Source organism: Candida albicans, chromosome 4 (assembly GCF_000182965.3).
Source record: "Candida albicans SC5314 chromosome 4, complete sequence".
Taxonomy (NCBI): domain Eukaryota; kingdom Fungi; phylum Ascomycota; class Pichiomycetes; order Serinales; family Debaryomycetaceae; genus Candida; species Candida albicans.
The window spans coordinates 164,836-191,601 of record NC_032092.1 but is presented as its reverse complement, the minus strand read 5'-3'; the positions used below and the strand labels follow the sequence as shown (position 1 = coordinate 191,601).

General features: G+C 31.2%; 6 protein-coding genes and 1 non-coding gene across 7 annotated transcripts; 4 read left to right on the top strand and 3 right to left on the bottom strand. All coding sequences in view use genetic code 12, as the record gives it.

Annotated features, from left to right (window-relative positions):
• Positions 1 to 463: 463 nt before the first annotated feature.
• Positions 464 to 15,571, top strand: MDN1 (AAA family ATPase midasin; the record flags this gene model as incomplete). The annotated part of the gene is made up of 1 exon (XM_717669.2): positions 464 to 15,571. The coding sequence occupies one exon, from the start codon at positions 464 to 466 to the stop codon at positions 15,569 to 15,571; it is 15,108 nt and encodes a 5,035-aa protein (XP_722762.2).
• A 352-nt stretch (positions 15,572 to 15,923) lies between these two features.
• Positions 15,924 to 17,189, bottom strand: PTC8 (Ptc8p; the record flags this gene model as incomplete). Its single annotated transcript, XM_717670.1, has 1 exon — positions 15,924 to 17,189. One exon carries the CDS (start codon positions 17,187 to 17,189, stop codon positions 15,924 to 15,926), a length of 1,266 nt encoding a protein of 421 aa, XP_722763.1.
• Positions 17,190 to 20,126: 2,937 nt separating this feature from the next.
• CAALFM_C400950CA (bifunctional triglyceride lipase/lysophosphatidylethanolamine acyltransferase) lies at positions 20,127 to 22,184 on the top strand (the record flags this gene model as incomplete). Its single annotated transcript, XM_717671.2, has 1 exon — positions 20,127 to 22,184. The coding sequence occupies one exon, from the start codon at positions 20,127 to 20,129 to the stop codon at positions 22,182 to 22,184; it is 2,058 nt and encodes a 685-aa protein (XP_722764.2).
• A 53-nt stretch (positions 22,185 to 22,237) lies between these two features.
• On the bottom strand, positions 22,238 to 23,161 carry CAALFM_C400940WA (Elongator subunit; the record flags this gene model as incomplete). Its single annotated transcript, XM_717673.2, has 1 exon — positions 22,238 to 23,161. The coding sequence occupies one exon, from the start codon at positions 23,159 to 23,161 to the stop codon at positions 22,238 to 22,240; it is 924 nt and encodes a 307-aa protein (XP_722766.2).
• Positions 23,162 to 23,327: 166 nt separating this feature from the next.
• tG(GCC)4 lies at positions 23,328 to 23,398 on the bottom strand. The gene has a single exon. It is a non-coding gene; the product is annotated as a tRNA-Gly (tRNA).
• Positions 23,399 to 24,017: 619 nt separating this feature from the next.
• On the top strand, positions 24,018 to 24,919 carry CAALFM_C400920CA (uncharacterized protein; the record flags this gene model as incomplete). Its single annotated transcript, XM_717674.2, has 1 exon — positions 24,018 to 24,919. A coding segment is annotated over one exon (902 nt), but the record flags the coding sequence as incomplete, so codon positions are not given.
• On the top strand, positions 24,793 to 26,498 carry CAALFM_C400910CA (uncharacterized protein; the record flags this gene model as incomplete). The annotated part of the gene is made up of 1 exon (XM_717675.2): positions 24,793 to 26,498. A coding segment is annotated over one exon (1,706 nt), but the record flags the coding sequence as incomplete, so codon positions are not given.
• Between the last annotated feature and the right edge of the window lie 268 nt (positions 26,499 to 26,766).

Sequence of the window (26,766 nt, the reverse complement as noted above, 5' to 3'; positions counted from 1 at the left end):
GGGAATTTCTTACTTGTAAATCAAAGTGTACCAAGGAGACATATCATTCTAGATTTCTTGGTTCGTATTGTACTCTTTTTTGACTAAGCTACCAAACCGTCATATATATATATATATGTACATACGTCTTATTTAAACCTTTTCTTGTCTATTAAAATTGTAAAATAGAATTCGTTTACAAATCAAGTAGTCTATAGTTTGTATTGAAATAGACATACAAATCTAATTTGCCCTATATTTATGATTAATATTTGCTAACCATAAAGTATAAAGATATTCTCAATGAACTGCATATAATCATCCTACTTCCATCTCATCACTGTTGGAAAATTTCCTGCTTTAATTTTTTTTCTCTCTTCACTCTTCTGCTCTCTTCTCATCTTATAGAAACTAATAACTTCCTAAACATTAGTGTTATACTTTCATTTGATTTAAAACTAATTGAATCATCACCCTACTGATAATGAATAATCATATTACTATCAGTTTTAATCAAGGTGAGGAATTATATTCAACATATAAATCCTTTTATACTTTGAAGAAATTACCAAATCAATTATTTAAATTTAATAAATCATTATCAATAGATGAAATTTTAAATCAATTATCATTATTAGCATTAGATCATACTTTACCAACTTATTATTGCTATAAACCCATATTTTTAGAATTAGTTGCCCGTTGGGTTAATAACACTATTGAATTAGAAAGTCAATACAATAAATCAAAGTCAGAAACTAGAAGAATTTCTGGTTCAGTAATATTATTTGCATTATCACGATTATTACATATCTCAACCGAATATTTGAATTTGTTTGAATTATTTTTATCACATAATGCCTTTTGGGATAATATTGGAATTGAAGTATTTGAATTAGAGAGTATTTTACTTGCATTTTATAGACTATTGAAATTTGATACCAATAGATTCAAATCATTCATCAAACCAAAAGCATTATATCAAATCATTAACAAATCTGGAGATGAATTTCAAGTTTGTAAGTTCTTAGCTATTCAAATATTATCTTTATATTTACAAGCATCAGAAATTTCCAAAAATAAAATGATTGATACTCATCTCCCAAGGAATAAGAATTTGGAATCCAACTATGAAGGCGAAACAGTGAATTATTATTTTATTGCATTATTAGAAGCTAAACGAATTTCAAATTTTTTAAGTTTACCAAAAGTAGAATACAATTCTAACCCGGAGAAGACCAAAAGCATACAAATACCTCCAGAATCGTTATCTTCCACGGTAACTTCTGTTTGTGGTGTCTTGGTACCACATTTAAACATTTCAAAATCAGAATCTGCTCCTCTTCAGCAAGAAGAAACCAAATTTGTCCCCACAAATAGTGCTTTTGAAGTATTAAGGAAATTAGCATCTAGTGTCCAGTTTAATAAACCAGTAATGCTTTACGGGAAAGCTGGATCTGGTAAAACTTTTTTGATTAATCAATTAGCCAATTACATGTCATATTCCGACTCAATTGTCAAGATTCATCTTGGTGAACAAACCGATGCCAAATTATTGCTTGGTACATATGCATCCGGAGAGAAACCAGGTACGTTTGAGTGGAGAACGGGTGTGTTAACTTCTGCTGTTCAAGAAGGTAAATGGGTATTGATTGAAGATATAGATAAGGCACCTACTGAAGTGTTATCAGTTTTGTTAACATTGTTAGAAAAACGTGAATTGAGCATCCCTTCAAGAGGTGAAGTGATTAGAGCCAAGAATGGGTTCCAATTATTTTCTACTATTAGAACTTCAAACGATTCAAAGAAAGATTCTATCCCTGATTTAATTGGTATTCGATTATGGGAATTGATTAAAGTCGAGGTCCCTGATGAAATCGATTTGAAAAATATATTGGTTACTAAGTTTCCGTTATTGATCAATTTAATTGGCCCATTTATCAAATGTTACAATGAAATTATTAGAATCTATTCACTTTCATCGTTTGTTACACTAAACAAGGGTTCACATCCTAGAGTTATTTCTTTCAGAGATTTGATGAAATTTTGTAGTAGATGTAATAACATGTTGATGGTGGAAGGGATAATTAAACCTGATCAGTTACTTGAATCATCTATTTTTGATAACATATTTGCCGAAGCAGTTGATTGTTTTGGAAGTGCCATCACAGAACCACAAGCATTAACTCCATTAATTAATGTTATTGGCGAGACCTTAGAAATTCCAACTTCTAGAATCAACTTATTCTTATCAAAACATGTACCTATTTTTATCAATGATGACGAAAAACTAAAAATTGGAAGAGCAGTCCTTAAGAAAACAGCACAAGACAAAGCTTTATATAATAAGCGTCTGAGCAATAACAACAACACTTCATTTGCCAGAACCAATCACTCACTTCGTTTGATGGAACAAATTGCTGTTGCCATTGAAATGGTGGAGCCAGTATTGTTAGTTGGTGAGACTGGTACTGGTAAGACAACTGTTGTGCAACAAGTGGCCAAGTTAATGAACAAAAAATTGACTGTTATCAATGTTTCTCAACAAACGGAAACCGGTGATTTGCTTGGTGGATATAAACCTGTCAATACAAAAACCGTTGCCGTCCCAATTCAAGAAATGTTTGAAAATCTTTTTATTGGTACATTTTCCGAAAAGAAGAATGCCAAATTTTCTAAAATATTGAGTAAATGTTTCAATAAATCTCAATGGAAAAATGTTATCAAATTATGGAGAGAAGCATTAAAGATGGCCAAAGATATATTATCAGAACCAGAATCTGAACATGAAGAAGAAGACGGTGGACCAAGAAAGAAAAGAAAATTGAAATCATTTGAAAAATCTGTTTTACTTGAAAAATGGATAGATTTCGAAAATAAAATCAAAGAATTTGAACTCCAATCATCAACGTTGGATAATTCATTTGTATTCAATTTTGTTGAAGGATCTTTGGTGAAAGCCGTGAGAAATGGAGAATGGTTGTTATTGGATGAATTGAACTTGGCAACTTCTGATACATTAGAAAGTATTGCTGATTTATTGGCCGACACCATAAATCAAAGATCTATCTTATTGTCTGAAAGAGGTGATGTTGAATCTATTAAAGCTCATCCAGAATTTAGAATATTTGGTTGTATGAATCCTTCTACCGATGTTGGTAAAAAAGATTTACCATTGAGTATTAGATCCAGATTTACAGAAATTTATGTTCATTCACCTGATAGAGATATCCAAGATTTATTAGCCATTATAGACAAGTATATTGGGAGATTTGCCGTTGGTGACGAATGGGTTGGTAATGATATTGCTGAATTGTATTTGAAAGCAAAACAGCTATCTGAAACCAACAAGATAGTAGATGGTGCTAATCAAAGACCACATTTCAGTATTCGTACATTGACAAGAACATTGATTTATGTTTGTGATATTGTTTCAATTTATGGATTAAGAAGGGCACTTTATGAAGGGTTTTCCATGTCATTTTTGACTTTATTGGACAGGAAATCTGAAGACATATTAAAACCAGAAATCTTGAAATATACTGTTGATCGTCTCAAGAATTCAAAATCGGTAATGAGTCAAATCCCACCAGTCCCATCATCAAATCCAGATGAGTATGTCCAGTTTAAACATTATTGGATGAAACATGGTCCACAAGAGATTGTTCCTCAGCCACACTATATCATTACTCCATTTGTGGAAAAAAATATGCTTAATTTAGTCCGGGCAACTGCAGGAAGAAGATTCCCGGTATTAATTCAGGGTCCAACTTCCGCTGGTAAAACTTCGATGATTAATTATTTGGCAAACATTACAGGACACAAATTTGTTCGTATCAATAATCATGAACATACCGATTTACAAGAATATTTGGGTACTTATATTTCTGATTCTACTGGGAAATTAGTGTTTAAAGAAGGTGTTTTGGTTGAAGCATTAAGAAAAGGTCATTGGATTGTTTTAGATGAATTGAATCTTGCACCAACTGATGTACTTGAAGCATTGAATCGTTTATTGGATGATAATAGAGAATTATTTATTCCAGAAACTCAGGAAGTGATACACCCTCATCCTGATTTCATGTTGTTTGCCACACAAAATCCTCCTGGATTATACGGTGGTAGGAAAGTATTGTCAAGAGCTTTTAGAAATAGATTTTTGGAATTGCATTTTGATGATATCCCCCAAGATGAATTAGAAATCATTTTAAGGGAGAGATGTCAAATTGCTCCTTCTTATGGTAAAAAGATTGTGGAAGTTTATCGTCAATTATCTGTGCAAAGACAATCTACCAGATTATTTGAACAGAAAAACTCGTTTGCTACATTAAGAGATTTATTCAGATGGGCTATGAGAGATGCTGTTGGATATGAAGAATTAGCTGCCAACGGTTATATGCTTTTAGCTGAAAGAGTTAGAAAGGAAGATGAAAAGGAAGTTGTCAAGAAAACCATTGAAAAAGTCATGAAAGTGAAATTAGACATGGATGAATACTACAAAAGCTTGGAAGTTGAAGCAATATTCAAAAGTGATTCTTCCATAGTTTGGACTAAGGCAATGCGCAGATTAGCAGTATTGGTTTCTGCATCAATCAAGTATAAAGAACCATTATTGCTAGTTGGTGAAACTGGTTGTGGTAAAACTACTGTTTGTCAAGTGGTTGCCAAATTTTTGAGTAAAGAATTGGTTACTGTTAATGCTCATCAAAATACAGAAACTGGTGACTTGTTAGGTGCGCAAAGACCAGTGAGAAACAAATACGAAACTCAAAGCAGTTTATTCAACCATTTGCTTGAGTTGTTTGCCAAATTGGGTATTGAAACAGCAACAGCTACCACCGCAAGTCTAACATTAGATAATTTGCTTGCCCAATACAATAAAATTACCGTCCCAGAAGAATACAAGGAACTTGTTGAACAAATTGAAATTGAGAAAAAGAACTTGTCATTATTGTTTGAATGGAGTGATGGTCCGTTGGTGAGAGCCATGAAACTGGGTGATTTCTTTTTATTAGATGAAATTTCTTTAGCAGACGATTCTGTTTTAGAAAGATTGAATTCTGTTTTAGAACCAGAAAGAAGTTTATTATTAGCAGAAAAGGGAACTGACGATGCATTTATCACTGCTTCCAATAGTTTTGAATTTTTGGCTACAATGAATCCAGGTGGTGATTATGGTAAAAAGGAACTTTCACCAGCTTTAAGAAATAGGTTTACAGAAATCTGGGTGCCATCTATGGAAGATTTTAATGATGTTTCTCAAATTGTTGAATCAAGACTCAAATACAAACAACTAACCACGGCAATTGTGAAATTTTCAGAATGGTTTGCCAAGCAGTTTGGAGGCGGTCACACAAATAATGGAGTCATCTCATTGCGTGATATCTTAGCATGGACAGAATTTATAAACTCTTGTCCTGATAATTTAAACCCAATGGCGGCATTGTATCATGGTGCATCTATGGTTTTCATTGATGCTTTGGGAACTAATAATACGGCATACTTGGCTGAGAATGAATCAAGATTACACATTATTAAGCAAGAATGTGTCACCAAGCTTTCATTATTTGCAGATTATGATTTGACTGAATTTTTGAATAATCAATTCCAAGTAAGTATTGGTCTGCATGATCTTACTGCTGGTTTATTTTCTATACCTATATTGGAAGGTTCAGAACATAACAAGTCTTTCAATTTGGAAGCTCCAACCACTGCTGCAAATGCCATGAGAGTAATTAGAGCAATGCAAGTTAAAAAACCAATATTGTTGGAAGGTAGCCCTGGTGTTGGTAAAACAAGTTTAATTACAGCATTAGCTAGTGCCACTGGGAATCCTTTAGTTCGTATCAATTTATCGGAGCAAACTGATTTAGTTGATCTTTTCGGTTCTGATGCACCCGCTGAAGGTGGGAAAGCTGGAGAATTTGTTTGGCGTGATGCACCATTTTTGAGGGCCATGCAAAGAGGAGAATGGGTTTTGTTAGATGAAATGAATTTGGCATCACAATCCGTTTTAGAAGGGTTAAATGCTTGTTTGGATCATCGTGGTGAAGCATATATTCCTGAGTTAGACAAATCTTTCAAACGTCATCCTAAGTTTACTGTATTTGCTGCACAAAATCCACAGTATCAAGGTGGTGGTAGAAAAGGTTTGCCAAAATCATTTGTCAATCGTTTTACTGTTGTCTACGTTGATACGCTTAAAGCTGAAGATCTCAATATGATTTCTCGTCATCTTTTCCCTTCTGTTAATGAAAATGATTGTTCTAAATTGATAGAATTTATGTCACAATTGGAAGAACAAGTTGTTATCAAAAAATCATGGGGAGCTCAAGGTGGTCCTTGGGAATTCAACTTACGTGATTCCTTGCGTTGGTTAAGTCTTTATACTTCTGGCAATATTAGCCAAGATATCCAATTATCTGATTTTATTGATATGATTATTTGTCAAAGATTTCGTAATGAGGATGATCGTCGCCATGCACAAAAGTTGTTCCTATCCATTTTTGGGGAAATCATAGAGCGTGATAATTATTACAATTGTTCTGAATCTTTCATTCAAGCTGGTGGAGCATTAATTGCAAGAAATGATTTAATCCAGTATGTCAATGGAGGCAATTTGTTGCCATTGCAATGTAATTTTACATTTATGGAGACAGCTTTCAGATGTATTAGCAATAATATCCCATTGATTCTTACTGGCCCAACAAACTCAGGTAAAACTGATTTAGTTAGATACTTGGCTAATTCTGTAGGTGCCAAACTTGATGAGTTTTCCATGAATAGTGATGTTGATTCAATGGATATATTGGGAGGATATGAACAAGTTGATCTTTCTCGAGAAACCAATGCATTGTTTGAAAAAACACACATACTTATCAATGAATTGATTGTGACAAATCTTAGATATCAGGGAAGTAATGCTGAAATATTAGCTAAAGCATTAGAATTACTTGAATTTATTGAAAACCATAATTCTGTTGATAACGATTCTTCTTTTTTTGGACATTTTTGTACAATTCTTTCAGATTTTTCCAATTATCATTCTATCCCAGAAATTAAAGATTTGGTTAATGCAGCCGAAATTTTGTTCCAAAAATTGAATGAAACTGCTAGCGTCAAATTTGAATGGTTTGATGGTTTATTAGTTCAAGCTGTTGAAAAGGGTAACTGGTTAGTTCTTGATAATGCCAATTTATGTAGTCCATCAGTTTTGGACAGATTGAATTCATTATTGGAAACCAATGGAAGTTTGATTATTAATGAATGCAGTTTGGAAGATGGCCAACCAAGAGTTCTTAAACCACATGCTAACTTTAGATTATTTTTAACAATGGATCCAAAATATGGTGAACTTTCACGAGCAATGAGAAATAGAGGAATAGAATTATTTATGGATTCCTTGGAACAAAGGGCAACTGGGTTTGATCGTCAAATCCTTGGTTTTAGTCCATGTACAACTGACGAATCATTGCAAATCAAAATTGAGGAATTAGACATTAGCGATAAAAGAGTGGTTCCTACTTCAAGTTTCAATTTGGACAAAGAATCTGCAATAAAATCATTCAGTTTGATTGATGATGCATTCTCTTTGGGAAACATTAGTGCTAGTGCTTTATGGAGTTTTGTTCAGTTGAAGAATTTCCCATTACTTAAGGATTGGGCAAGTGTTGTTTTCTCGAGCTCGGAATTTGCACAAACTAGCAAAAGCTATGCTGAAAAGTTATGTGACACATTGAAATATATTGAGCAGACTTCTTTGGTTGATATATCCCTGTCAGTATATTTCCCAGTCTATATGATTGCAAATAATATTGTCCAGAAAAAGATTGATTTCATAGAATCTCAAAATTTCCATTTCTTGGCTAACGTTTACATTGTTGCTAGCATATTGCAAAATCATCCAACAGTAACTACTTCTGAATCGACCATGATATTTGAAGTTTTGAAAGAAATAGTAGAATTAAATGATACTGTATCCAAGATTGAACTGAATGCTATGGATAAGAAAGTGCATGAATTATCATTCATTGAAAAATCAGCTGCATCAACTTTGGGTAGACAAATCAAATCACCACCAAAATTAGAATTGTTTAGATTTGTTAAACTGTTGCAAGGCTTTATCATATCTTGCTTTTTGAATAGTTTCAAGACAGATTTGTTTACTGGGGTTATTTATCAACCATTACATGAACTTTTATTGGTTTTGATTGGTATGATCAAATCTGGACACGAAAAGAATGAGTCCAGGTTGAAAGTATATCAAGAATTGATTGTTAAATGGTCAGAAAGGTATTTATCTGGACACGACCGTACAGAAGATTTGGATCAATTTCAACAGGCTATATCAATCTTCAACTCACAGTTTGAATTGAATAAAGGGGTTGCTATCAATGAGATTTGGGAATATTGTAGAGGTTTATACCCTCAAGATTTCAAATCCTGGGAGGATTTACAACGTTTATTCAAGATTATTGAGAATTTTGATACGGTATCGAAATTACAATTCCCAGAATCTTCTGACATAGTGACAAGTTTTGGATACCTGATTGCAGATTTATATAAATCGATTATTCTGGGTGACTATCAAAGAGATGAATTGCTGTCTATTCTTGAGAAACTTGAGCAAGGTATTGATCAATTATCAGCTGTTTCGGGATCATTTGTTAATCCAAGAGTTAATATTTTTGTCGATGATTTTACAAATATAGCCAATTTGGTAGAAATAACTGGTGACGAAAATCAAGATTTGATGAAATTTTATAATTGTTCAGATAGATCCATGTTTTCATTGATCAAACAAGATAAGTTTAAACCATACCCAAAAATATTTGATAGTTTATGGAAGGATAAGAAATCAAGAGTTTCTCCATTGTTTACGGATGAATTGGTGTTATCAATGTTGACTAAAGCAGTTCAATTCAACAATACTTCCGGGAAATCATTAGAACAAACAAGTTTTGATTTGAAATCTGTGTCGAAATCTGTTATTGAACATTCAGTTGAAGTTTTAAATGACGTCAAGGGAGCTTTCAGTAGTTTGTTAATCTCGTGGTTTGGGATAATTTTAAAGGCACTTGGTTTGTATGAAGATGAGTTACTAAGCCATCCCGAATTAGTTCTTGATAAAGTTTCTTTGTCTTTTGGTCCTGATAGCCATTCATTTGTTGCCGTTAAACTATTGGTTGATTCAGTCAATATGGCGGTTGTGAATGCTTCTGAATTGAGTTTAGGAGAATTAGGTAAAGCTTGGGTATCATTTTCTTTGGGATTAATTTTATTGTATGTGCCAGATTCACCTTATGATCCAGCTATTAAAGAATATGTTCTTTATAAAGTATTTGAGGATCGGAAAGTTTTCGGTGGAAACCTTATTTCCAGTTGGGAATCTGCTAGAAGAGTTTTCAGTGGAGACAAAGAAATGTATTTGGAGTCTACTTTGAAACATTTGATTGATTTAGAAGCTCCTAATAACCCCAAAGTATACCGTGATTCAAAATCTATTGATGGATTATTTGATGAATGGAATTCCATTATGGAATCAACGATAGATATGGGACCGGTAGAATCATTATTGAAGTCTGTGTTCACTTCTTCAGAACAAGGTGTAAACATGATGGAAATGTTCCAAAATAATACTTCACAGTTTATTATGAGATTAAAGAAGAATTATTTGCTTTATTCTGATTTGGATGATATTTTATGTGGTTATATATATGGTATGAAACTTGGATTTGAAATGATAACCATTGACAAGAACCAAGGCAAATATTTGTATCCACAAACTTGGTCGATTGATGTATGTGATTTTACAAGTTTGAAATCCATTGAGAGAGTTTTCCCTTCTGTTCAAGATTTTGCCAAAACAGTTAGTATTGACTCACTGGCAGCTGAATTTGTTATGGCTTATTTCATCAAACTTGGATTTGCACATAGATCTAGTGAAAATGAGCAACAACAGAAACAACAACAAACACAAAGTATATTGATTCAATCATTGCAAACTTTGTATTACAGATGGTCACTTCGTCGTATCAAAGAAGAAAAGGAAAACTTACAACAAGGAAGTTTATACAAATATAATGACCCTGATGAAGATATTGAAGGTGACTTTAAGCAATTATTCCCTGATTATGAAGATGTATTGGATATTGATGGAACAACGAATGCCAACACTTTGAAGAAAAATAATGCAAGTTTTGAATCGATTTATGAATCGATTGCCTCGGATTATATCAAGGAATATTTGTTACAAGAGAAAGATAGTGTTATTGATATTGTTCATCAAGGTAGTGAATTGATAACACATTTAAATCAATATGAGAATAATTTGTACAAGATTTCAAATAATGCTTCTATGATAACTTCATTGGTTAATGAATTAGCCAATACTCATACCAAATTCAATCAAGCAGTTTCTGATTTCAATTTCTATCAAGATCTGAATCCAACTGAAGTTAAACGTGCCGTTACAATCATGACAACAGTGTATAATTTGTCTAAAAAATTATTAGATCAATGGCCAGAACATGCCACTTTGAAGAATATTGTATTTGCCACCAATGAATTTCTTTCTTATCCGATTGGATTACCATTAGGAAGATATTTACAAAAATTGGAACAAATCTATACGTTTATTGCTGAATGGCAAAAATATGCATCTAGTCAAGTTTCCTTGAAAGTCCAATTTGATGTTTTGACAAATTTGATTGTTTCTTGGAGAAAATTAGAATTATCTACTTGGAAATCATTGTTTGAATTTGAAGAAAAATCAGTTGAGAAAAGTATTGGTAAATGGTGGTTTTATTTATTAGAAATTATCATTATTCCAATGCTCGGAGATAATGAAAAAGAACCTGCAGTTACATTATTATCAGCATTGAATGTATTTATGAGTAAAGTCACATGTGGTGAATTTACCATTCGTTTGAAATTGTTGAAAGCATTTAAAAATCATGCTTTTGAAATCAATAAAACCCATCCAATTGTTGATGCCTTGTGTAATTTTGTTACATTTTATGAACAGTTCCAACCAACGGTTTTATCTACTATTGAAGATTCTAAAAAGAGATTAGAAAAAGATATCAATGAAGTCATTTTATTGGCTAGTTGGAAAGATGTCAATATTGATGCATTGAAACAAAGTGCTCGTCGTTCTCATAATAATTTGTATAAAATTGTTAGAAAGTATCGTGCTATATTGAGTACTCCTGTACAACCAATTATTGAACAAGGAATTTCCGAATCAACTAATGGTACGACATCATCATCATCATCATCATCATCATCAGCTTTGATTAATTTACCACAAATTCAAATTATTGTTGCTGGTAATGAAAGACAAATTGTTCAAAGCATTCCTAGTTGGATTGATAGACCAAAGAGACTTCAAAATCTTAATGTCATTGAAAATAATTTGAAAGTATATGTTGATAGGATTTCACAAGAACAATTACCAAATTTATTAGAACTTGCTCTTGAAATTATATCTGATATGGAAAGAGTAAGAAAGGAAACACCATCAGAATTTAAAGAATCCAATAAGAAATTGATTGCAGCATTGAAAACTCAGAAACGAAAATTATTGAGTGATACATTACGTGAAATTAGAAGATCAGGATTGAAACTAAGTTCCCGTTCTGATATTCTTGCTACACAAAAATCAGTCAATCTTATAATTGCCAATTCAGTTAGCTTCCAAAACACTATTGCTCAAGGTTGTGATTGTTATTTCTTTAAAATATTGGATTTATTACCAAGACTTAGAGCTGCAGTTAGTACTTCTATTTCTACTTCTGCTCATGCTGATGAAGTTCCTCAAGTTGATAAAGAAAAGGGACTTTCTGCTACTGAGAATTTGATTCATTCATTAATTGTTGATCGAGTGCCAATCAAAAAATTAGCTGATAATATTGACACTTTCAATTCTTGGTATAATGGATTCTATACAGTGGCCAATCTTAATAATTTATCAGCTACATTAGCACCTGTTAGTGTCAAAGATTCTATAAAATTGAATATTGATAATATTAGCATTGTTAAGATGTGGTTACCTAAATTGTTGGATTATGGTATAACAACTTTAGAATCAATTACAAAATTTGGTTTCAATGATACAAATGTTTCTGTGTTTTATTTGTTGAAGAATAAATTAAATGAACTTTTGAGTTCTATTAATGATGAAAACATGGTAGTTGTGCAATCTAGTATAACTATTGGAAATGTTGAAAAATTTTCTAAATTTATTGGTGAATTAATGACAACATTGACCAAATGGAAATTAGAACATAAACAATTTGCATTTGTTGCTGATACAATATTGAATTGGATAATCAACAATTCAAATACTATTAATACTATTGAATCATCAACTTCTTTAACATTTGTTGAAACTATTGAAAATGTTGAAAAAGAATTTAGAACTCTTTCTTCATCAATTTTAGTAGCTGTTCAAAAAATCATGGAAATTCAAGAAAAAAATCAAGAAATTAATAGAGATGATGATGATTGGTTAATTTTATCACAACATAAACTTATCAATTATATGAAGAATCTTCATTTATTAACCATTTCAAATAAATTGAAAAAATGTATGGAAATCATTTCATTAGTGGAACATAATCAACAATCATCGAAATTAATATCAGCATTAACTTCATTTACATTGCCAATTGTCAATCATTATTATCAATTATGTTTGAAAATATTTGATAAAGTAAGATTAAATTATTATGATCTTTCAAAGGCAACATTTATATTATCATCATCACTTTATACATTAGCAACCAAAGGATTTTGTACCCCTGAGGCACCAAATGAACAAAAAGATGATAATACTAATTTACATGATGGTACTGGATTAGGTGATGGAGAAGGTGCTCAAAATAATTCTAATGATGTTGAAGATGATGAAGATTTATCTGAGCAAGCACAACAACCAAATGAAGAAAATAAAGAAAAAGATGATGGAGATGAAGAAGAAGAAGAAAATGATGATGCTGTTGATATTGAAGGTGATATGGCTGGACAATTAGAAGAAGCGTCAGATCAAGAGAAAGATGATGATAAAGAAGATGAGGATCACAGTGATGACAAAGAAGAATTGGATGAAGAAATTGATGATATTGATGATTTGGATCCTAATGCAATTGACGAAAAAATGTGGGATGAAGAAGTTAAAGAAGATAAAAAAGAGAAAGATTCCGATAAATTACCAGAAAATTCCAATAATAATGATGATGAAATGGAAGCAATGGAAGATGAAGAAAATGAAACTAAACCTAAAGATAAAGACAACAATGATAATCAAGAAGGTGATGACAATGAAAAAGAGGAACAACGGGAAGAGAATGATGGCGATGATGATGAGGAGGATGAAAAAGATGTTGGTGAACAAGAAGATGATGTAAAGAATAATGAAGATGACAATGAAAAATTAGAAGATCATGTACCTGAAACTGAAACATTAGATTTACCTGAAGATATGAATTTAGATGACGAAGATGAAATGAAAGGTGAAGAAGAAGAAGAAGGCCAAGATAAATTTGATGATAACTTGGATGATGATATTGAAATGAAAGATGATGATGAGAAATCCAATGATAATGGTGAAGAAGAAGAAGAAGATGATGATGATCATCAACAAGATAATGAAATGGATCCAACCAATGAAGAGGAACAATTACCCGAAGATGAAGGAGGAGATGTTGACGATGAATTCAATGGTAATAATGAAATCAATGAAGATGTCATGGAATCAGATAATGAAGATGATGTTGTTGGTGAAGATAATGAGAAACCTCTATACGAAAATGAAGAAGGAGGTAATGACAATGACAATGATGAAGACGAAGAGCCAACTGCAGAAGGTGTTGAAGGAGCTAATGACATTGATACTGAAGATGTTGATATGGATTCAGCTGTAAAACAAGAACTGGGAGAAAAAGGAGAAGGTGCAGATAATCAAGTCATGGAAGAAAATAATGATATTGGAGCTTCAGGAACTGCCACTACAATGGATCAACAACAACAACAACAACAACAAAAATCTGAAGAAGAAGAAGATAAATCTGTTCAAGATGATGCACGTGAAAAAGCGAATGAATCATTAAAACAATTGGGAGATTCATTAAAAGAATTTCATCGTCGTCGTCAAGAAATTATGGATGTTATTAAACAAGAACAACCAGAAGAAAAAGAAGAAGAAAATTCAGCAAAAAACACAAAACCTGATGAATTTCAACATGTTGATGGTGAAAATGCTGATTTTGATACTCAAGCTTTAGGAGCAGCTGATAAAGATCAAGTACAATCAATTGATGAAGATAAAGCCATTGATGATGAAGAGGAAAATGCCAACCATCAAGAAGATATTGAAATAAAAGAAGAAGATGAAATTAAAAATGAAGATGAAGATGATTTGGAATCGGGTGAAATTAAAGATGAAAATCCTGATGGTGATTTTGAAGGTGAAGCCAAGAGTGCATTTATGGGAGAAAGAAAAATCACTGATAATTTAGATGATGATGATATGATGATATCCAATGAACTCAATGATGAAGAGGAAGAAGAACATGAAATGGAAGATGATGCTTCTGATGATGACCTTATTCCTATGGAACTTGATGAAATTAATAATATCCCACCAATTGAATTAGAAATTGCACGTAAATTATGGAAAAATAGTGACTTAGCCACCCAAGAATTAGCATCGGGATTATGTGAACAATTACGATTAATTTTAGAACCAACATTAGCAACGAAATTACGAGGTGATTATAAAACTGGGAAAAGATTAAATATGAAACGAATAATTCCTTATATTGCTTCAGATTTCAAAAAAGATAAAATTTGGTTAAGAAGAACCAAACCTTCAAAAAGACAATATCAAATCATGATTGCTGTTGATGATTCAAAATCAATGAGTGAAAGTAAATCAACAGAATTGGCATTTCATAGTATTGCACTTGTTTCTAAAGCATTGAGTCAATTAGAAAGTGGTGGATTATCAATTGTTAGATTTGGTGAAGATGTTAAAGTTGTTCAATCATTTAATAATAAACCATTTAATAATTCTCAAGAAATGGGAGCGAAAATTTTCCAATGGTTTGATTTTCAACAAACTAAAACTGATATGAAATTGTTATGTAATGAATCATTGAAAATATTCCAAGATGCGAAAGCCAATGGTAGTAGTAGTAGTAGTACTACGAATAATGATTTATGGCAATTACAAATCATTTTATCGGATGGAGTATGTGAAGATCATGAAACTATATTAAGAATGGTAAGAAAAGCTAGAGAAGAGAAAATCATGATGGTATTTGTTATTATTGATGGTATTACTACCACCACCACCACCACAACTTCCGGTACTTCCGGTACTACTACTGGTAAACATGAATCAATTATGGATATGCAACAAGTGAGTTATGTTACTGATAATAATACTGGTGGAATGGTTTTGAAAGTTGATAAATATTTAGATTCTTTCCCATTTGAATTTTATGTTGTCGTTAAAAATATTCAAGAATTACCAGAAATGTTGGCATTGATATTAAGACAATATTTTTCAGAAATATCATCAATTTAAAGGTCATGTTTGAGAGATTTTTTTAATTAATAAATAGAAAAGCATTATTTAGTTTGAAAAATTGAATGCATTATATGTATATTAGTATTATTAGTATTATTAGATGTACTTTTTAGCAATTGTGAAAATCACTTTATTTCTCTATTTCTTCCTTTATTTAATTATAACCCAAACCAAAATATGAATAGTATTACTTTTCCCCTTCAAAAATATATTTATTTATAAAAAAAAAAAAAACCTCCCAAAACCCAAAAGTATATTATATGTATAAGTATGTGAATAACTTTTTAATGCAAAATGAAAAAAAAAAAAAAAAAACCTCTCGAATGTAAAAAAAAAACCACTACTACTGCTAATTAATTACCAATTTAGTATTATCTTTTTTATTTAATTCAACTTTAGCAATAATCACTGACATATCATCAACTTTACCACCTTGACTATGATTAGTACCATTACTACCCCCATTAGTATTATTCAATGAATTAACTTTTTCATTATAAGGAGTATAAGCATAATCATCAAAGGCAACTTCTTTAGCTTTAATTAATAATTTACTAGCAATATTTTTAACATTATTATTATTATTATTATTACGTTTAGTATTAATCCATTCATTTAAATAATTTAAAATTTCCCATTCATATAAATTATCACTAATACCATCGGAACACATTAAAATATAATCCCCTTCCATTAATTTAAATGATTTAATCCAAGCAATGTCGGAAGGTAAATGATCTAAAGTATGAGTACCTATTTGTTCAGGACATAATCCAGCTTTAGTTTGTTCTTCATTAGTTAAAACAATTTCTCCATCTCTAATGATGAAAATTTTCGAATCACCAATACTAACAATTGATAATAAATCTCCATTAAGCATCCCCAAGATTAATGTTGAAGAACCATTTAATTTTTGTAAATCCATTAAATGAGAAGTATGTAAATAAGAATCATCTAAAATTTCTTGAATATCTCGTTGGTTTAAATAATGAGGAAAATGATTTAATTTATATTCTGTCATTAATCGACTAAAAGTTTCCACCATAGATCTTGACCAAATACCTGAAGATGATGTGATACCATCACTTTCCCAACCACTAACTCCATCAGCTACTGCTATTACTGAGGGGGAAACTAACATGGTATCATCACCAGCTTTAATACTTAAAGTATCACTAGGTGATCCTTGAGGTCTTCTTCTTGGTAATAAACTATTCAACAGAGTAGGATCAGTTAAATCACTCAAAGAATTAATGGAAGGAACTATTGAATCTGAATGATATCCAAATGATGCATGTCCAACTTGTAATTTAAATTTATCGGTAGCAATTTTTTTCAATTGTTCTTTTGTAAATAAAGGATATTTAACATATGGAATCAGTTCATCAACTGAATCATAATGCATTGATGAATTGTTGTTGTTGTTGTTGTTATTATTATTAATTTGAGAATCTTCAGAATTATTACGAAATCCAAGGAAATAATTTCTTGCACCTTTGAAAATAGATGATCCAGAATAATTTCTTCGTTTGATTATAAATGAATTAGTTGGTCTTATTAGTGTGGTAAGTTGTTTAGGAGATTGTAGTAGGATCTTTCTAGCTGATGATAACATGTTGATTGTTTTATTTAGTAGTAGTGTATAGTTGAAAAAAAAAAATTTACCAAATGTTGAATAAATTTATATTGGTATGGGAAAAAGGATGTATATATATATATATATGTGAATTTAGTATCAGGTAGGCGGAGGGAATTAAAATAGTATTGAATCTAGTAAATTAGATAGTATTATAGTTACGGTTTATGAGTTGTGTGAATTGAACAACGATAGAAATCCTAAATCCCACGTAAGCAAATCAAAATGGCAAATCAAGCAAATGGAAGTGGAAGTGGAAGATGTTGTTGTTGTTGTGGTGATGGTGGTGGTGGTAATAATGTATTGAATGCAAAAAAACAAAAACCTGTAAAGGGAAGAAAAGTAGAGTTAAAAATTAGTTATAAGGAATAGGTAGGTAGGTGTGTGGGTGGGTGGTTGCAAGAGTGGATAAAGAAAGAAAGATGTGGTAGTGATGTTAAAAGTAGTGTGAGTAGTGTATAGTGAGTAGTGTATAAGTAGTTGATTAATCTATAATACCCATAACTTATAGTAAAATAGAAAAGTGGGCCAATTGGTAGTGGAAGAATGTGATTATATATATAAATGACACACACACACCAAGAAGAGGGGAAGAGAAAATTAAAAGAATAAAAGTAAGTAATTATTAATTAATTATTGTGTGCAGAATGTTATTATAATATTTCTCTTAATTAAGCCGATAATTTCCGTTTCTCTTAATTATTTATTAATATTATTATTTCTTTTTTTGCTTTTCTTGTACGCTTTGTTCCGTGTTTGGTAGTAGCTACGATTGGCTACTACTACTACTACTACTATTACTATTACTATTACTACTACTTAATTTATTTATTAATAGAATAGCTCTTTCTCTTTCTTTTCTTTTTTTTTTTGTTAGTCGTGTATTGTGTACTACATACTGCATATAGAGATGAGGAGAAGAAGGAGAAATGAACAAAAGAAATTTCTTTTTTTTTTTTTTTCTTTTCTTTTCTTTTCTTTCTTATTGTCGGAGTTTCGTGAAAAATGCTTTTGTTGTTGTTGTTGTTGCACTTAATTGCGATGAGCTTGCACTTTGAACAATTGACATTGATTGGACAACAATTAACAATTTAGATTCAATTCGATTCGATTCGATTCGATTCAATTCAATTCAATTCAATTAATACTATTATTATTATATTACTATTATCTACATTATCAGGTGATTTGAATTTTATTTCCTTTATTATTTTATTTCCATCTCTCTATTATAATGTTTCAATTCTTTCAAGAAAATTGAATTGAATAAATGTAAAAGTAAAAAAACATGTCCGATGCGGTAAAAAAAACTTTAAACCAAAAAGTTTAACTGCAATGAAATTGTGAATAGTTTAAAATATATTAATAACCTTCAATCCCGATTAATTCCTCAAAGTATAATCAATAGGTTCTTGAGATGAGTAACTTCTTTGGGTTGTTAATCGAGTTGTTGTCTTAGAATCGGCTGTAGCTAGTCTCATTATTGCTTTCAAGTAATATACATGCACTCACCATCTCAACAGTTTAATATGTATTAGTTTATTCTTACTTCTTACCAACGGCCATTAATGTTGAAGCAAAAAAGAAAAAGTCCGATCCGCCTTAATTTCGTATCGTGTAAAAAAAGAAAAAAAAAAAAAGAATTTTTTTCAATTGTGGTGGTGGTGGTGGCGTTACCTTGTTGTCTCTTAATCCTAATTCTATCAACTCTTGCTTTTTTTTATGGTGTGTTTTGCAACTATTTTATATATGGGTGACTCTGTTTGGACTACTTAACTTTTAACTGATTTGATTGTTGATGGTGGTGGTGTCAAAATTTTTATTTTGTGATATTTAAGATGATTTTGTGGATCTCCTAGTTTTTCCGAAACATGCACCCACACACCCACTCACGCACCCACCGCCTGGCGCCTGGCGGCTCAAAATATATCAATAATTGGTAATCATTATAGAATAAAGAAATGATCAGCCTTGTTTCGAGGTTTTAACTTTTATTACGATCCAGCACCCTTTTTTTTAAAAATTTTCTCGATTACAACATGAAAAGTATAAATCATTCAAGAGCTTAAATTGATAAATATTGTATGTAAAAAAGAGATTCATCATATTCAAAGGTTTTCTGCTTTTCTTGTTCTATATTTTTATGTGTAATAACTTTTTATTAATTGAGCGACAAAAGTAAAAATCAGTACCATCAGTATGTCTATGTCTTTTCACTCATAACTTCAAATCAATTAACGAATTAGCGATAACTGGATGATATATGTTGTACTAAGCCACCTAATTATTAATAATTTATACTAATAACACCAAATAATGTAGATTTGGAACTGTTTTGTAAACCTTGTAGTATGTTGTAAGTAAACATTTTTAGCAACCATTCATAAATGCTAAAATCTGACTAGCAAAAATATTATGAATAATTGAAGAAGCACTAGAAAAAGAATAGAGAATTGTAGCTTAGCTCGGTCCAATTTCTTTACGGCGAAGAGTATCGCCTGTACAGGGGGTGAGAGGAGCAAACGTGGAGGCAAGGGCGGCGGCGGAGGAGGAAGGGAGGGAGGGAGGAGGTCATATCAGAGCACCGGATTAAAAAAAAACTGCGACCAAAACTCTGCCATAGAATTATTTGATGATAAAAAAATCACATGTGTGTGTGTGGGTACACACACCTACATCACCACCACCACCACCACCACCTCCACAAAATTTCAAAAACAAAAACTAGACACCGTCAACAATACTCTTCTGATCCATCACTGGGTGTACATCTATATATACCTACAAACCTTGTCATTACTAATATCAACAACCACCACGACCATCACCACTTACTGTCATAATACCCTAGATTCATATACCCCTCCCCCCCCCCAAAAAAAAACACACACACTTTCTTGATAGACAACCATTTAAATGATAAGGACATTAATTACAACCACAATTATACCAATTATTGCTTACATAATAAACAATACCCCAAGTTATATATGGGCTATAATTGATTTTATAATGGATATTTGTTTTTTTTGGGTCAAACAATTATATCAAATTTATAATCGGAAAGACCCTCTCAAGGAATATGTTAAACAATTGAAAATTGCACCTAATTATAATGATTGGAAAGAAGTTGCTTATGAAGTTGATAAATTGACCAATATGGATCTTTGGCGACAAAATTTCATATCTAAACATTATGATTATGTATTAATTGATGAAAGATTGAAATTATTACGTGAAGCAAGATTAAATCAAAATTCTCAAGTCATGATGTCATTATTACGAAGTGGATTAATAAGAAATTTTGCTGGAGTGGCTCAAAAAAGATTATATTTGAAATCTTATATGGGGACGAAATTTAAAATTGAAGAATATATTAATGAAGTATTAAATTGTTTGGATTATTTAAATGAAGCATTAAATAATGATAATAATGATGAATATATCATGAATAGTAAACAATTAAAATTGGATTTTTTCCATGATGCAAGACAATCATTTGGTTGTAGTGCATTATTATTACAAGGTGGATCATTATTTGGATTATGTCATTTAGGGGTTGTTAAAGCATTATATTTTAAAGGTTTAATGCCAAGAATCATTGGTGGAAGTGCTGTTGGGGCAGCCGTGGCATCTTTAGTATGTACATTAACTGATGAAGAATTAATCCCTATTTTAGTTAATATTGGTGATTTAATGAAAAATATCGATTTATTAAATCATGAAATTGATGAAAGATATGGTAATGTTATTGAAAATGTTGTTAAAAAAGGTTATTCTCAAGAAATTTTATTATTTCTAAAGTTTGTTCGTGATACCATTGGTGATTTAACTTTTGAAGAAGCTTATATGAAAACGGAAAAAATTTTAAATATAGTGGTTCATCCAACTAATCAATGTGTTCCTTCATTACTTAATTATATAACGGCTCCTAATGTAATTATATGGACAGCTATTTATGCATCTATTGGTACTGGAGTATTATCGGATGATGTGGCATTATATGTTAAAGATTTTAATAATGAAATTGTTTTACAAACTCCTGATGTTGATGTGAAATTTTTAAAACCTCAAGATGTAACTTATCATCAACAATATTTTAAATTTAAACCTCATGATAGTTTTGGTGGGGGAGTCGGAGGTGGTGGTGGAACCAACAGTGGTGGAACCAACAGTGGTGGAAGCGATACTACTGGAATTGGTAGTGGTGGTGCTACTGGAATTGGCAATGATATAACAGGTGATGGGGAAAAACCTACCTCTACTACTACTACAACTAACATTGTTTTACAACAACAATCACCATATACAAAATTAACTGAGCTTTTCAATGTTAATCATTTTGTTATCAGTTTAGCAAGACCATATTTGGCTCCATTAATAAGTAATGATTTACAACATTATCATGCATATGGTAAAATCAGATACGATAAAACATCTTCTACTACTACTCCAACTACTAGCACTACTACAATTGAAGATAAGAATAATACTAATACTAATACTAATACTAATGGTAGTGGCAGTAACAAACGGAAAAGAACATCTTCTGGGGGTGGAGTAGAAGTTTCCAAAAAGAAAGATATTGAAAAATATGCTCAAGATACCACTAGTTATAATTTAATGAAAAAAATTAAAACAATAATTGGCATGGAAATTCAACATCGATTAATGGTAATGAATAAATTAGGATTATTAACTGATGTAATGAAACGATTTTTCATTGATGAAAAACCTCCAACATTACAATCATTAGCATCAATTCGAGAAGTTACCATAGTGCCAGAATTACGATATTTAATGAAAGATTTTGGTCGAGTATTTGATGTTCATAAAACCATGGAAAATATACCTTATTGGGTATTAGTTGGTGAAAGATCAGTATGGCCATTATTCCCATTATTATGGTCAAGATGTGCTATTGAATTTGCATTGGATGATTTATATAATTTACATAGAAAACGAGGTGGTTAAACAACAAAAAATAAAACTTAGTATTTTACTTAGTATTTTACTTACTTACTTACTTATCGATAATATAATTTAACTTGAGAATCTTTAGTAATATGATAAACATATTCTTTTTCATTAATTGAAATTGATAAATTTTCATCATATGGTATACAACCTTTCGAAATTGTTAAACTTCCAGTAATATCTTTTGCTCGACCCGTTATTAATGGTTCTAAAGTAATATTTAATTGTGAACGATGTAATAATTTAATTAAAAAATCATTAATTTTAATCATTGGATCATCAAAACTAAAAGTAACACCAATTGATTCATTATTCTTAAAAAGACACTCTTTACTTGAAACAACAAATAATTGTCGACATTTTTTATTTAATCGATTAATATTAAATATCAATTGATTTGATGTTATATTAGTAGCAAATAATAAAATCTCTACCCCTTCAATAATAATCACATCAACATCATCTTTACTATCATTATTCAAAGAATTTATAATATTATCAAACATTTTATTAATATCTTTAACTGAATCATTAGGATTTTTAATCAAATTTATAAATAAATCATTAAAATAATCAATAAATTGAAATTGTTGTTGTTGTTCCTTTTCCTTTTCTTCAAGATTTATTCCAATTCGTTTACAATTTTTAATATAAAATTCTTTATTATGTAAAAATGATATAATCATGATTTTTTTATTCTTAATAATAATATCCTTCTTCTTCATTTGGTGGTAGGATTCATGATTATTTAAACTTTTGGTGGCATTACCAAATAATGTATCTTCAATTAATCCATTGATTAACCAATTAGGTGAAGTCGATTGATTATAAGTTATCACTGATAAATAAGAATGAAAATTATTTGAAGCTGTGGTGGTCGTGGTGGTGGTGGTTTCTTGATTAATGATTTTGTCTGATATTAGTGAATTATCTTTGAAAAAAATTAAATCTTGACTTGGATTATTCAATGACATGCTATTAATTGGGTATATATATATATATGTGTGTGCCTGTGTAAGTTGTTGTTGTTGTTGATTGTATCATAAATTGAAAAAATTAAAAAAAAATTATTATTCATCTCCTTTTGAACCTCATCGGTTGTTATTGTTGTTCTAAAAAATAATTAGGACAAACAAAAAATGCAAGAACCGGGAATCGAACCCGGGGCCCAACGATGGCAACGTTGGATTTTACCACTAAACCATTCTTGCAACCGCGCTATTAAAGTGCTTTGTTGTAATTTTTGCCCCTTCTACTTTAACATGACTCTAAATTTTAATATTCTTTTTACACTTCTGTATAAAGTACAAATGAAAACAAACCTCCAATAACGCTCAAATCATGATCTAGCTGGAAGCAAATACCAAAAATTTCCCAGTCATTTCTCAATTGATTTGAACATGATTCGCCTGAGGGTGGCTTTAATAATAACTAGTTTTTACATTGACAGTATATATATGGAAGTCATAAGAATGGTCAATTATACCCAGAAGAGTCATATACAAATGAACAAACACAGTTACTACGAATTGTGGACTGGGTGTTTCATGGATTGTGCTCCAATTGTCAGAAAATTTTGAAGCTTTTTTTTACAACCGATGTTGCCGACCTTGTACAAAAACTGATTTTAGCAATTCTACACTACCTTTTTTTGACTAATAAAAATTGAAATAAAATTTACGCGTAGAAGAAAGAAGTAGTATAAACAAAACAAAATCTTCTTGTTGTTGTCGTTGTTTCTTTCCTTCTACTCATCCAACAACTTCTTCTTTTATTACAACACTATCCAATGAATTATATTTTTAATAAACACATACGCAACATCTTAGAATGCCACCAAAGTCATTGAAGTTGATCAAAAAGGGTTTAAATCCTCCTGTTCAAGATAACAAGACTTTTAACTCATTATTTAAAGAAGCCTTGAACTCACCAGAGCATTTTTTATGCGATAATCTATCCAATTTCAAACTCCCTTCAGATATTGATTTCTTTATTGGTTTTATTGAAACAAAGCAATTTGAGACATGGCTCGACATTATTAGTCGTCAAAATAATTGGACGAGAAATAAGAGGGTTGTGTCATCTATTGCCAACAACAATAATGAACAAATACCTTGCAACTCAAAAAAGCTGGCTTATTTGGAAGAATTATATTACAACTGCTGTCTGCTGGGAAAATATGAATCAAAAATGCAGAAAGGTCCTGGGGCTCGTTACAAAAATGCAGTACCAACTACTATCAGAACAGGTTGTCCCGCAAAGTGGTATGCAAAGAAGCCTAAAAGTATGCCAAATCATTGGTTAGTAGGTGTAATACCAAAACACAACCACAAAAATCTTTTGAAAGGCGGATTAAACAGATCAGCCAGATTGTGGCTTAAACAAAAGGTTGAAGATGGTCATAATCATAATTATATAAAAAAGTTGCTAATTGATATTCATGCTCAACGAAACAGAGGTACTTTGTCAGATGAATCACTACCGCTATTAAATATTCAAACACATCATATTTTGTATCTTCTTAGAAAAAAATTTAACAAGCAATATAAGTTGAACAGGGGTGGCAGGGAAAATTTACTAGCTTGGGGTGAACTGATAAAGAAGCATGGTTTTTTCAAAATTATGGATTTTCCTGGTCTTTCAACGGAGGGCAAGCCTTTATGGGGTTGTATGTTTATGGATAAAAAGCAAAAAAATATCTTAGAAACCAATCAGGATGTGTGGTATCTTGATTTGACACATCGTGTGTCAAGGGATTTCGGTAAGAGAATGAAAAACAGTTCTGTTTACTTATACACTGTGGTGGCACGTGATAAAGTTACTGGAATGGGAGTACCTTGTGCTTTTTTCATTACAAATACATTGAAAGAAGATCCAATCATTCTGTTTTTGGGATTTCTTAAGCTGCATTCAGTGACACTCAAGCAAGTTATGATTGATTGTTCAATGCCTGAACTTAGTGCCATTAAAACTGTCTTTCCAGAGTCAAGCGTGTCTATCTGTAAATGGTACATTCTTCGTAATGTGCGTACTGAAGCCAGGTCAATATTTAACGATAAAGAATCACAAGATTATGCTGTTGCTAAGATCACTGCCCTTTTTGATAATTCAACGAAAGATGAAATAGCACAAAAAATACATGAGTTTAAAGAGCAATTTGCAGATTATCCCAAGTGGCTTAATTATTTCAAATATTGCGAAAATTTATTGCGTTGTTGGACGAATAATGCAGAGGTGTCTTTGAACCAAGAAAATAGTACCAATAACTGTATTGAATCATATCACCATACTATTAAAATTAAATTCATCAAATCTATAAGAAAGCATACCCCGGACGACCTTCTTTGTGTTTTATACAAAGAGGTCACTCCTTTTTATATGAAGTGGTATGATGATGTTCGTATTCGAGGAAGGAGACCCAACTTAAATAAAGCAGAACTTGGATATTTTGATGCAGCATATAGCTTATCAGAGGATGATTTAAAAAAGTATGTTACAATTCAAAAAGAAGGGGAAATACAAGAAGGAGAAACCCAAGAAGAAAAGGAAACCCAAGAAGAAAAAGGTTTCGTAAAGTCTTTAAAAGACGAAAATGTAACATATACTGTCACAATTAAAGGGGCTAGAGGTAAATGCACTTGTAACATTGATAGGAACGATAGTTCATGGTGTAAACATCTTTATATGTACCAAAGATTGAAGCAGTTGCTTTTAGGTGAGGCTATTGAGAAGCAAATGAATTTGTTTGCTGATAATTCTGAAGATTATCCATCTGATGTGAGTGATAGTGAAAGTGAGGATTATGAATCTTTTTCAGATATTGAATTTGATAATGGAAATGATATTGGAAATGATAATGGAGATGATGATGGTCATCAGAACGAACCAAACAATAATGCTGGTGATCCTTATGATAGTAATGAATTTGATTTCTCAAGATATGAAGTAAGGAATGAAGATCTGCAAAATGTTGTGGATGTGGTGAATCCAACATTGTTGAACAGCCTTTCTGATGACGATGATGATAGTGATGATGAATTACTGTCTACGGAAATGGAAATGCCAAATGATCAATCAATTCAAAATATTACACCAGCCAATATACCTCAAAAATCTCGTGAAGAGTTAATTAATAAAATCAACGGTCATCTTAGGAGTATTTCAAAGAGATACTCGGAAATAATTGAAAAGTCACCTGAGAAACTTGATGAACTTGAACTTAGTATGAAAGGTTTAATTCAACTATTGGAAAATATGTTAACTGGTAGAGAAAACTTAGCTAATAATCCAAAACGCAGAAAAAAAAGCTGAATTGGACTTCATCAATTTTATTATTAATACATTTATAGTTTATGTATGGTATAAGTTTAGTAAAAGGGGGGTGATATAGTTAGAATATTTGTAAATAACAGTTTGGGGGGTGTTTTTATTAAGTGTTACAAATCGGCAATAATCAAGTAGAATCGGATATAAATGAAAAATAATATACTACAGAATAATTTATTTTTGTATAATTTTCAAAGTCACGTGTAGCACGAAATTAGAAAAATTCGGAGAATTGAAATCGTTCCGAATAATA